Source organism: Mya arenaria, chromosome 6 (genome assembly GCF_026914265.1).
Source record: "Mya arenaria isolate MELC-2E11 chromosome 6, ASM2691426v1".
NCBI classification, from domain to species: Eukaryota; Metazoa; Mollusca; class Bivalvia; order Myida; family Myidae; genus Mya; species Mya arenaria.
Window position 1 is genome coordinate 43,492,530 of NC_069127.1, and position 12,235 is coordinate 43,504,764.

The following is a 12,235-nucleotide window of genomic DNA, read 5'->3' on the forward strand; positions in this document are numbered from 1 at the left end:
CTTGATGCATATCATGGTATGACAAGAAATAATGTTGCTCCATTCACACAACATTGCGACCGTTATACGATCTCTTCGCGAATGGTTATATTTGCTAAAGACTTACAACCGCTGAGACCAGTCCAGAAGTGGTTGCAGCAACCAAGATAAAAGAAGGAACGTTCACGAAGCTAGCATAACAGTTGCCCAGATAACAAATTAAGGATGCAATAACGCAAGATGTAAAAGAAACAAGTCAAGATGTACAAGTCAGTTAGCAAGATGTAATTTTTGCTTCGAAACAATTCCCTTCCATCGGTATCCAGGTATCGGTAGCTCTTCGTCATGGTTGAGCACATCTGGAACAAGACAAGATCAATCTTCTGTAAAGTGCGACTGGTCGGTGATAGATCAGTGAATCTTCCGTAAAGTGAGACTGGTCGGTGACAATTAAACAAAACTGCCGCGAAGTGCGACTGGTCGGTGACAAATAAGCAAATTCTCTGTAAAGTGTGACTGGTCGGTGACAAATCAGCAAATTCCCTATAAAGTGCGACTGGTCGGTGACAAATCAGCATATTTTCTGCAAAGTGTGACTGGTCGGTGACAAATATCAAATTTTCTGTAATGTGTGACTGGTCGGTGACAAATCAGCATATTTTCTGCAAAGTGTGACTGGTCGGTGACAAATCAGCAAATTTTCTGTAAAGTGTGACTGGTCGGTGTCGGTGACAAGTCAGCGAATCTTCTGTAACTGCATGATTGCAACTGAACGGGGGGTGAATTCAGTAATAACATAAAAAAGTTGAATCACAACAGAGAAGTGACCAGTATTTTAAGCCCATGTCCATGCAGGAAATCCCGTATTTCATATTTCCTTTAGCTGCACATGTTTCCTCTTTTACGGATGTAAATGGTGGTTACTTAAATGTAAATGGTTGCGCATGATTCATAAATTCAACACATTTTATAAGCTCGACGTTTAATACATTTGTGAAATTCAATTGTTTAGCTCAATTGAAGTGAAATGCATTGAAGTTAGTTAAATATATAGATTGAGAAACTAGAAAAATGTAAGAAAGATTGTATGTATTTAATAAAAAAGAACGACTACTGACCAGTCTCAGCTGGTCGGACATTTCAGTTAACGTCGGCAACGAAAACTGACCAGTCCCAGTTGGTCGGACACTTCAGTCCACGCCGTCAACGGCTTCTGTCGAGTCCCAGTTGGCCGGACTGTTCAGTCCACGCGGTCAACGGCTTCTGTCCAGTCCAAGGTGATCGGCCATTTCAGTCCACGCCGTCAACAGTTTCTGTCCAGTCCCAGTAGGTCGGACAATTCAGTCCGGGTCGTCAACGGCTTCTGTCCAGCCCCAGTAGGTCCGACACTTCAGTCCGAGTCGTCATCGGCTTCTGTCCAGTCCAAGTAGATCGGTAACTTCAGTCCGAGTCGTCACCGGCCTCAGTCCAGTCCCAGAAGGTCGGTCACTTCAGTCCGAGTCGTCCACGGCGTCTGTCCAGTCCCAGTAGGTCGGACACTTCAGTCCGAGTCGTCACCGGCTTCTGCCCAGTCCCAGTTGGTCGGACACTTCAATCCGAGTCGTCACCGGCTTCTGTTCAGTCCAAGTAGATCGGAAACTTCAGTCCGAGTCGTCATCGGCTTCTGTCCAGTCCCAATTGGTCGGACACTTCAGTACACGCCGTCAACGGCTTCTGTCAAGTCCCAGTTTGCCGGACTGTTCAGTCCACGCAGTCAACGGCTTCTGTCCAGTCCAAGCTGATCGGCCATTTCAGTTCACACCGTCAACGGCTACTGACCAGTCCAAGTAGATCGGAATATTCAGTCCGAGTCGTCACCAGCTCCTGTCCAATCCCAGTTGGTCGGACACTTCAGTCCGAGTCGTCACCGGCTTCTGACCAGTCCCAGTTGGTCGGACATTTCAGTCCGAGTCGTCACCGGCTACTGACCAGTCCCAGTAGGTCGGACACTTCAATCCGAGTCGTCACCGGCTTCTGCCCAGTCCCAGCTGGTCGGTCACTTCAGTCCGAGTCGTCAACGGCTACTGACCAGTCCCAGTTGGTCAGCAATTCAGTCCGAGTCGTCAACGGCTTTGGTGTAGCCCCAGTAGGTCGGACACTTCAGTCCGAATCGTCAACGTCTTCTGTGCAGACCCAGTTGGTCAGACACTTCAGTCCGAGTCGTCAACGGCTTCGGTGTAGCCCCAGTAGGTCGGACACTTCAGTCCGAATCGTCAACGTCTTCTGTGTAGTCTCAGTAGTTCGGACACTTCAGTCCGAGTCGTCAACGGCTTCTGTCTAGTCCCAGTAGGTTGGAAACTTCAGTCCACGTCGTAAACGGCTAGTGAGCAGTCCCAGTTGGTCGGACACTTCAGTCCGAATCGTCAACGGCTTCTGTCCACTCCCAGTTGGTCGGACACTTCAGTCCGAGTCGTCAACGGCTACTGACCAGTCCCAATAGATCGGACACTTCAGTCCACGTCGTCAACGGCTACTGACCAGTCCCAGTAGATCGGACATTTCAGTCCACGTCGTCAACGGCTAGTGACCAGTCCAAGTAGGTCGGACACTTCAGTCCACGTCGTCGACGGCTACTGACCAGTCCCAGTAGGTCGGACATTTCAGTCCACGTCGACAAAGGATTCTGACCAGTCCAAGTAGATCGGACACTTTAGTCCAGACGGTCAACGGCTACTGACTAGTCCCAGTTGGTCGGACACTTCAGTCCACGTCGTCAAAGGTTTCTGAAAGGTGGTGAAAAATAATAGCTGTAAAATATTTCATGCACATACAATTATTATTACTTATATATAACTATAAATATTGATCTGTATAATAATAAAATGTTATGGAATTATAATACGCCACATGTGACATTCCATATCTTTCAATATTGTAGATACCTGATATGGATATGTTTTGTAATTATTATCGTTCTGTCTTTCATGTCTTGCAGGAACATAGAAGTATATCTTCTTTAAAAAATCACTTTTCTACAACGTTCACATGACGCCGATTTGCTGTTGCGGTGTGCGAGTATTTGTCACAGTTCACCGCCAGGTATTGATTAAGAACAGGGTCTGTGCCAAATGTCTATATAAAAGGCCTGATAAAATAAAATGATTTAATCGCTTTAGTTTGACAATATTGCTTGTTTGTGTGTGCCAGCGATAAAAAGCATTTAATTGAAGTGTTTGTCCACAGAGATTTAAAGTTGAAGGGAATGACGGTTTCATGCTGATCGATACTGTTTGTACACTCCCCACACTTTAAGTGTTATTATATAGGATGGACTGAATCTAACAGGTAAGTTACGAAATAATTAAAATATTCGTATTCAATATTGTCTTTATACAACGATACAATACGTGTTTTTCCATTTGTATTTTAACAATTATGGAACCGTTTTTAAAGATGAAACAGCCTGAAGACGATGAGACGACAAGGACGATGACGTTGACAAGGACGATGACGTTGACAAGGACGACGACGACGACGACGACGGCGGCGGTGGTGGTGGTGGTGATGATGATGATGATGATGATGATGATGATGATGATGATGATGATGATGATGATGATGATGATGATGATGATGACGTTGACAAGGACGATGACGCTGACAAGGACGATGACGTTGACAAGGACGACGACGACGACGGCGGCGGCGGCGGCGGCGGCGATGATGATGATGATGATGATGATGATGCAAGCGGGGAATCAACCACACGTTAGCTAAATGTTACCAACAGGGAACCAACTCGCTCACGTTAGCTAACTCCTCTATTGAAACATTGGTCAAGCCTTTATCTACAAAGCATGATACTTTCGTAAAAACTTAATCAGAATGAAAATGATTATTTTGATGTAGTATATTTTATATACATTGACCAATATTAGAACTGCTTTATAAAGTAAGATCTTAAGTCCTTAAATTTAGAAACCAATTTTCATTCCCAATGTAATCAAAACACATCTATAAAGTCTTGGTGGCTGATTATGGATTTTTTTGTAACAATGATAAAAAAATAAAGATATTTAGAGGAGATTGGCGATAAATGATTCAAAAAAGAGTACGTTTGTTTTTCAGATTTAGATTTGGAATTGGACATTTAAAAACACATTTTATTGTTAAATGGCAATTCCCAAGCAAATACAAATAAAAGGGTGATGCTTTGATCTGGACCAAAAAATCAACAGGAATAATAAGCTAATAATTCAGTTATTGTCACTACAGAATAACGTTTCTATGACATGGTCTAAAAAAGGCACCGAAAGAAAGGCTGTAGGCGCGACCAGTGAGATTTTATTTGTAACGTTTTACAATTCTGTCCACAGGCAATTAAAATCGAATCCAAAAAATCGTTTGCGTGGCCCGAAATTGTAACCGATATGTGACTCTCATTACTTTAGACAAGGTGATGAAAATTGATGAAATATAATACAATAAGCTAGTTACATAACAATAACTGATAAGCAGATATTTGTGTATGTGCTATAGGATATATAAACGTTGCTTTCATCTCGCAAGCTTATTGCTAGTGAAAGTTGTTTTAATGAAACCCGATATTGGCTGAGATATTCGACTATCTGTTGTAGTAAACGTAAGAAAGGGTCTTTAAGTCGACGCAGTTCCATTTTCTGCGTATTTATCTATAAATATATATTCCCCTCGGTTCCTCACCAAGATTTATTTATGATTTTTCAGCTTCTTTTCACATTCACATTACCGTTGCGAGCTTATGAACATTTTTAGATTCCATGGCCGAGAGTGTAAGATAGGTTCATTCCGACCCGAGCGTAGGGTGTTTGGCGGAAACGAGGTTTACCGAGGTTTCGCAAAACAGCCTGCGCGAGGGTCGGGATGAACCGATCTTACACGAGCGGCTATAGTAGATGCTTTTTCTCCCACCTCAGTAGATCAAAATTCAGTAAAAATGTATTTTTTTGCTGGAACTCTTTTGTACTTAGTGAAAATAATTGCGTATGGATATGCGATAATTCTTGGCTGTAATGGATATGCACGCAGTGATTCAGGGTATGTTAATGGTCAAATCGGTCTTTAAATAGTTCTAAGAAGAGTGAAGCATTATTTCTTGAAAGGTGCGTGAAAACTGTTTTCTGGTGATATTTGAAGCGAGAAATGATTAACTAGCGTTCTAAATATTGCCACAAGACAAGGTTTCCGTGATGCGCTTCAAACAGACGCTACAGACGACAGTCTTCAACAAGGGAGGTAATTACAATGTGGCGACCTTTAAAAAGGAGTTCCATACGGGCATTTTATCTTCGCCCGTGGGCATGGTTAAATTATTGGATCAACTTATCTGAGGTGGGAGAAAACGGTGTCTTTTAATTCGCACTATTTTACACCGCATAACACCATACGTCCCATTTTAAAAACGTGCTTTCGGAATTGAGATATAATACTAAAAATGTGTCGGTTCCTAAAACAAATGACAAGTTCAGTATAAATACTAAAAATGTGTCAGTTCCTAAAACAAATGCGAGCTTATGAACATTTTTCAGTAAACTCTGGCGGTTTTAGACAATTATTAGAAGGAATATAGAAATGCTTCTGTGTCAAGGAGGTCAGAACAACGCGATTTCGATTGTCTATTGTGATCTACGTTAGCAGAGCTTTTACAGAAATAGCATCGTATATACAAGTATTACTGAAACCTGACATGAAATGACGATTTTTTAAGACCAAATAAATGTTGTCTAAGAACATGTTTTTATGTGTATATGTTTTCTGCATATAAAACATTTAAATAAGACGGGGTCACGTCACATATTTCAGATACCGCTTTACATCTTTAAAACGTTTTTTTGTGAAATTATTTGCGCATCTACATGTATGTACTTGGATATATTAAGTTCACTACACAAGGATTGAACGGTTTTGGAAACTTAAATTTAGTATGTATGTAATAATATAAAAAAAATATTTTTCTTTCCTGAGCGATACAGCCTGCTATGTCCATGGCGTTATAAACTAGCAGTAGAGCAGTGTCGACATTTATCCTGCTTATGGCATTGGGAACTCCAGAGCTCAATACTAAATTATTCAATATCTGTCTCGTCCAGCTCACATATTGCGTCCGTTGCTTTGATAGCACATATATATATTATATGAATTAATTCATTAATTAACTACTTGTTTACATTCAATTCGGACATGGTTTTCTATCACATTGCAGCGGCGCCAACATGCCTCCAGTGGGTATCTTTCACGACGACATTATCGTTGTGGGCCGGAAGTGTTCCCCAGTACCGCCGTATCCGGGTTATGATCTAGACGGAAACTACAGACCAGAGTCTCCCGTGCCACGAATCAAGGGCAGCAATGCAGAGGAAAATTTCAACCGTAACCGGGGCTCAATCGATAGCTGGGCGTTCTATGGCGAAAGCTCCGCGTCACCGAGGCCCGAACCACGGTGCCCGACAAGCGAGTCTCTGAGCAACTGGACGCACGGGCGACATGGAACTATAAAACGCTTGATAGACGGTGTCGCTACATCCAGGCCAGATACCGCGCCAGCTAGGATCAAAGTTGAGGCCGAGGAAATAGCTAACGTCAGTCGTGGAGGTCGAATGTGCAAACTGCTCACCAAATATGGAACGGAACCAGCTACTCCCAAAGTGCCACGCGTTAAACCAGAGGCCGAAGGGACCGCAACGGTTCATAAGGGCGGGCGGATGAAAGCTCTTGTTCACAAGTACGGGAAATTGCCGTTGTCGGCGCGTGCAGTCCCGAGGGTGAAAACGGAAGGGGAAGACAATGCAGACCTTGATAAAGGAAAGCGGATACAACGACTGGTCCACGAGTACGGTCATCTTCCGCTCTCTGCGCGCGCAGCACCAAGAGTGAAACCAGAAGGTGAGGAAAACGCGGATCTTGACAAAGGTAAACGGATGAACAATTTAGTGCATCAATATGGGCGTATGCCTCTGTCCGCTCGAGCAGTGCCTCGTGTCAAACCGGAAGCAGAAGAAAGCGCTACTCTAGACCGAGGTGGGCGGATGGATCGGCTAATGCACAGTTGTGAGACACTACCTCGCTCCCCGCGGTCGCCGCCGCGCGTGAAGCACGTGGAAGGCCATAACAACAACTTCCGTGGCCGTGGATCTATGGCCAAAATATTAAAAAGTATGGGCAGGAAAACATGTGTTTACCAACCAGGAGTTAAAAAAAAGTCGTACCTAAGAACATCGATGATGTAACTCCGGTGTCAAGAATTGGAATATTATGTAAGTTTTGCCTGTTTGTGGAACTTGACATTTTGGCCGTATGTGATTCGTCACAATGCACGTGTTCTGCCTTACAGTGTATGTTAATGCACTACGCATTTCCAGATTGGAAGCACTGAATAATATGAGTTTTGCTCCGCCCAAAGACACAAAGTGAATCAAGAACAATATATATCTCCAAACATCAAAGAAAAACCGTCTGCCACCGTCTGACAGCTTTGGCGTATTTTTTTAATTCCACGTCACACTAACAACTGGAAATGTCGACATATCACCCCTCAGAGCCTTTAGAAGCTTTAGTGTACGCTCGCAAAAATGAAACTCTTTGAAAAGTTGTAACTGACTGTCAGTACAAGTTGACGGCACAGTGATTTGATGGGAATGAACGCCTGCTTTGGTATCATTTGAATTCAAAGTTTAGTGACATTTAACCTTAAATATTTTTTTCTTCAGATTCATCAAAGGGGTTGCTCCTACCAACTATCTAGCATAAAATAACAATGAATTACTGCACTTTAACAATGTCAGAAAATTTTGAAATGCCTTAATTTAGGCATTTCGAGATTTTGTGACATGATTGTTAAAGTGCAGTAATTCATAGTTATATCTTTTACAGGTCAAATGACACCAAAGCAGGAGTTCATTCCCATCAAATCACTGCGGTTGACATTGCAAAATAGAACTGAGATTGTGCTATGTAGCAAGTTTGGCTTACTTTATTTGCAAATAGTAGCATATATAACACTTTGTTCATGTCAGTTTTAAGTATCCAGTATAATAATGGTTTATTAAAAAAATATGACAATAAAAAATTGAAACAAAGAATGATATAAAGACAATTTAAGTTTTGAAAACCGTTTTTTGCAACTCTTCTGTTGAGTGAGAACGCAAGCGATGATATCAAACCAACGTAATTATATTAAACACAAGCAGAAACAGCATATGATGAACGGACGGACGGACAAACAGAGATAAGTGTAGTACATCCATCCAATGAGTTATAATTCATGACCATTATTTAACCGCCGGAACGATCACCCGAACATCTTTCATTTCAGCAAATATCGTGTAATCACAATCATGTCATCGTCACAAAATATCGCAGAACCTAAGTTTACTTATTTATCGGAATGACCGACAGACGGACATTGGTAGCGGACGTAAGTTCAAACATGTACAGGTACTGGTTCGTTTCCCATGATAGAAAATACCGTTTAGCAAAAAGTCGTAGCGTTATCGCTACTGCTACTGATACTAAAAGTTACTTACGGTTTTGTTGAATTTTATAACTGCGATAAATACATTGTTTGAATTTTATAACTGCGATAAATACAGTATTGGGGGGATGTGGTTAAGAGAAGTCATTTGGATATTCATACAAACAAGTAAGTTAACATTACTGAAACTTCATGGACCTTTAAGCTAGTTAATGTGTAAATAATTATATTACAATATTGAATATGAAACGAAACTAAAACATAACAAGTAATACACTCTGAAGTCCAATTCTAGAGAGTATGTAGTTCATTCACATATAATATACTTGTATACGTTAACTTACTATACTACTGGAAAAATTATACAAATTGATGTACAGTTATGGTTTCTATCCAGTTACAACATATTGAAATAATAATGTTCGTATGCACTAAACAACAAATGCATACGATAATTTCAGGAACTGTATTTCAACAACAGTTTCCGTTATGGACATTAATATGGTGCTCCAAGCTTCGTAAAACCAAACTACCCTTAGTGCATAACGTGTTAACGAATGCATCGGAATTAACGATACGTGTATACGTTATAAGGTCATGCAGAATAATCGACATGGTTTGTCGAAAATAACCGTCTGTTGCGATGTCTAAACAATATCAAAGACTTAATTTCCGGATGTATTACTTGAAAGAGCATGAAGTTTTGACCAAACTGCTGTCGTGTATTCAACAATGATACCTCATGAAGTGTTGACCAAACTGCTGTCGTGTATTCAACAATGATACCCCATGAAGTGTTGACCAAACTGCTGTCGTGTATTCAACAATGATGCCTCATGAAGTGTTGACCAAACTGCTGTCGTGTATTCAACAATGATACCTCATGAAGTGTTGACCAAACTGCTGTCGTGTATTCAACAATGATACCTCATGAAGTTTTGACAAAACTGCTGTCGTGTATTCAACAATGATGCCTCATGAAGTGTTGACCAAACTGCTGTCGTGTATTCAACAATGATACCTCATGAAGTGCTGACCAAACTGCTGTCGTGTATTCAACAATGATACCTCATGAAGTTTTGACCAAACTGCTGTCGTGTATTCAACAATGATGCCTCATGAAGTGTTGACCAAACTGCTGTCGTGTATTCAACAATGATACCTCATGAAGTGTTGACCAAACTGCTGTCGTGTATTCAACAATGATACCTCATGAAGTTTTGACAAAACTGCTGTCGTGTATTCAACAATGATACCTCATGTTTATGTACTGATACGTTTTCTGTATTTTTGTCAAAGACAGCTTGGAAACACAGGGCAGTTTCCTGCAAGTAATTTTTATGAGTTATTTTAAGCGATACTTGTGCAGAATGACGCATACATCTGGCATAAAACCTGGGATTAGGACTATTTGCTTTATATCGGTCCCAGATAAATCCGAACTGTAACGACCTTTTGTCGGACTAAAACTACATAAAGAAGAAATATCAGACAACCGCATGGATTGGTGACAAATAATATGATTAATCATAAAAAATCACGGTTTATAATATAGTGGGAAAAATGGCATCTGAAATATCAATAATCGACGAAAACAACATTTCAATGTTGAAACACACTACGTTTTTGTTTTGTTTTTTAAGACAGAAATATTAATTCAGGGTTCCGCTAGACAACAGTGAAGTAGACTGTACAAACAAAGGGGATTTACTCCTGATGGGTGACATCGTTGCGATACAATTGCGAAGAAGGAGTTACGTGCCGTCTGTATTCTTATTTAGTTTACCGTTCGAGCCCACTTAAGGTTCAAGGTAGTTCTGGCTTCCATAACTCTAATGTCGATATTTATTTTTATTTTTTTGATGTTTACAACACATTAACACATCCAAAACGGTAATATACAACGTGTTTGCTGAAGTTCTTTAGCTAGGTTCAATGCGACGTTTAACTAAACGCTATTTCATTAGATTTTTTGACGTTGATGTCGATTTTCAACTAACGACACTTATTCTTAATGTACATTATATTTGGAGTCCTGTAGGGCCGATACGGTGATAAGCGATGTATCGTCAGCAAAAGCCGGCTTACTGCATTTGGGTATCACAATTCTGTATAAGTTCGGTGAAGGAAAGTGGATATTATCATATTCCTTCCCGTCGAGTTCCACGCACATGGGAAGGGTGCACAGTTATGCCACAACCCAACAGCCACGCCCCCAATAGGCAAAATCGACCCTGGTTAATAAGTAATCATTAGGGGCGGATCCAGAGAGGGGGCGTAACCTTTAGACTTGAGCCCTAGCCTCAGATCAGAAATTGATCTGGTTAAAAGAGTTTGCAGGTGGGGGTGGGTACTCCCCAAAGACAATTTTCACATTTTCTAATCCGAAGTGGCGCATTTTTGGTGTTTTTTATTACCTTTTTTCTCCTATATTGAATTAAAAAGTAAACTTGGACGATTTTGACACCCCCCCCCCCAAAAAAAAAACAACAAAAAAACAACAACAACAACAATAATCAGACATTTTTGTATTGATATTTCATGACACTTTCCAGGCTAATCTATGTCAGAAAGTTCCATCAGCTGTCAATGTTTTCAAAATTGCCGGGGGGGGGGGGGGGGGCATGTCCACTCTCCAATCCGGCTCAGAATGAAAATGGTATGCATGTGTCATTCCGTTTATAATACTACTGTTTGGCATAAAGTATTTAAAATATTTAGCTTAAATAGTAAATGAACAGATATCAAATTTCCATTCATAAATGCCTAATCGAGTAGACAGTTGATCCAAGTCATTATTTTGCATATTACAAAGCGCGGGAAGGTATAACTTAGTGAAGAAGAGCCAAAATCACACGCCAGCAAAAATCATTTTTGATGCCAGATTTGATTTTTTTTCTTCACATGTCGAAATCCTTGAGTATTGATTAAATGTACAAAAAGTATATACAAAAGTCCGATTTACCCCCCTCCCCCCCCCATCCCCCCGCGCCTCTAAAAATGATAATCATGGGGATCAGAGCGAAGCTCATGATTCGTCCTAAAAACAAAACAATTACGGTTTCTCCTCATAAAGATATACAATAGATAAATACAATTGTTAAACAATCAGCAATACACGAGTATGGACAACCCATACAACCCATTACAGGGACTGTACACCAGATTGGCACCAAACTGTTTTTCTGTAACGAATCACAGGACAATTATTTAATAAAATTATTTACTCTTTGATATCATAATTGTACAATAAATACCAAAATGTAAAAAAATCGAGTCGGAGACCGGGTTTTAACCGGTGTCGCCACTGAATTGCAGTCCAGTGTTGTATCCACTGTGCTACGAAGGCTTAATACGTAATGGAAAAATACGAAAAAAGTGCGAAAAATAAATTAATTGTAAACTATGTGGTACTTCAGTTAGTAAGTTGCAATGCAGTGTACACATAGATACCAAGTCTATGTCAGTTTTCGACAATTTTCTTTCTTTTTTTTTGCTATTTCATCATACGGAGTACAGCCCCTTTAAACGGGAGAAATATATTGTTATCGTCCCAGGAATGCCAAAAGTTAATAGGTCATTAACTGCATGTAAAAGGCACTATGATAATTTGATCAGATAAGAAACTAAAGATAAGCATTTTAATATGGACCCGTACAATACACATTGCCTAAGTTTATGACTTTTCCCGCCATTGTCACAAGTTGTAAAAGTTCACTCCCCGTTTTACCACTTGTCCTATATACATGAGCGCACATTGTAAACAAT

General features: G+C 40.5%; 1 protein-coding gene across 1 annotated transcript; it reads left to right on the forward strand.

Annotated features, from left to right (window-relative positions):
• The first annotated feature begins 3,094 nt into the window (after positions 1 to 3,094).
• Positions 3,095 to 8,066, forward strand: LOC128238263 (uncharacterized). The gene is made up of 2 exons (XM_052953984.1): positions 3,095 to 3,303; positions 6,200 to 8,066. Exon 2 carries the CDS (start codon positions 6,210 to 6,212, stop codon positions 7,221 to 7,223), a length of 1,014 nt encoding a protein of 337 aa, XP_052809944.1. The 5' UTR covers positions 3,095 to 3,303; positions 6,200 to 6,209; the 3' UTR covers positions 7,224 to 8,066.
• Positions 8,067 to 12,235: the final 4,169 nt, after the last annotated feature.

Coding starts and splice junctions, on each gene's coding strand:
- LOC128238263 (XM_052953984.1), top strand. CDS start 6,210: ATGCCTCCAGTGGGTATCTTTCACGACGACATTATCGTTGTGGGCCGG.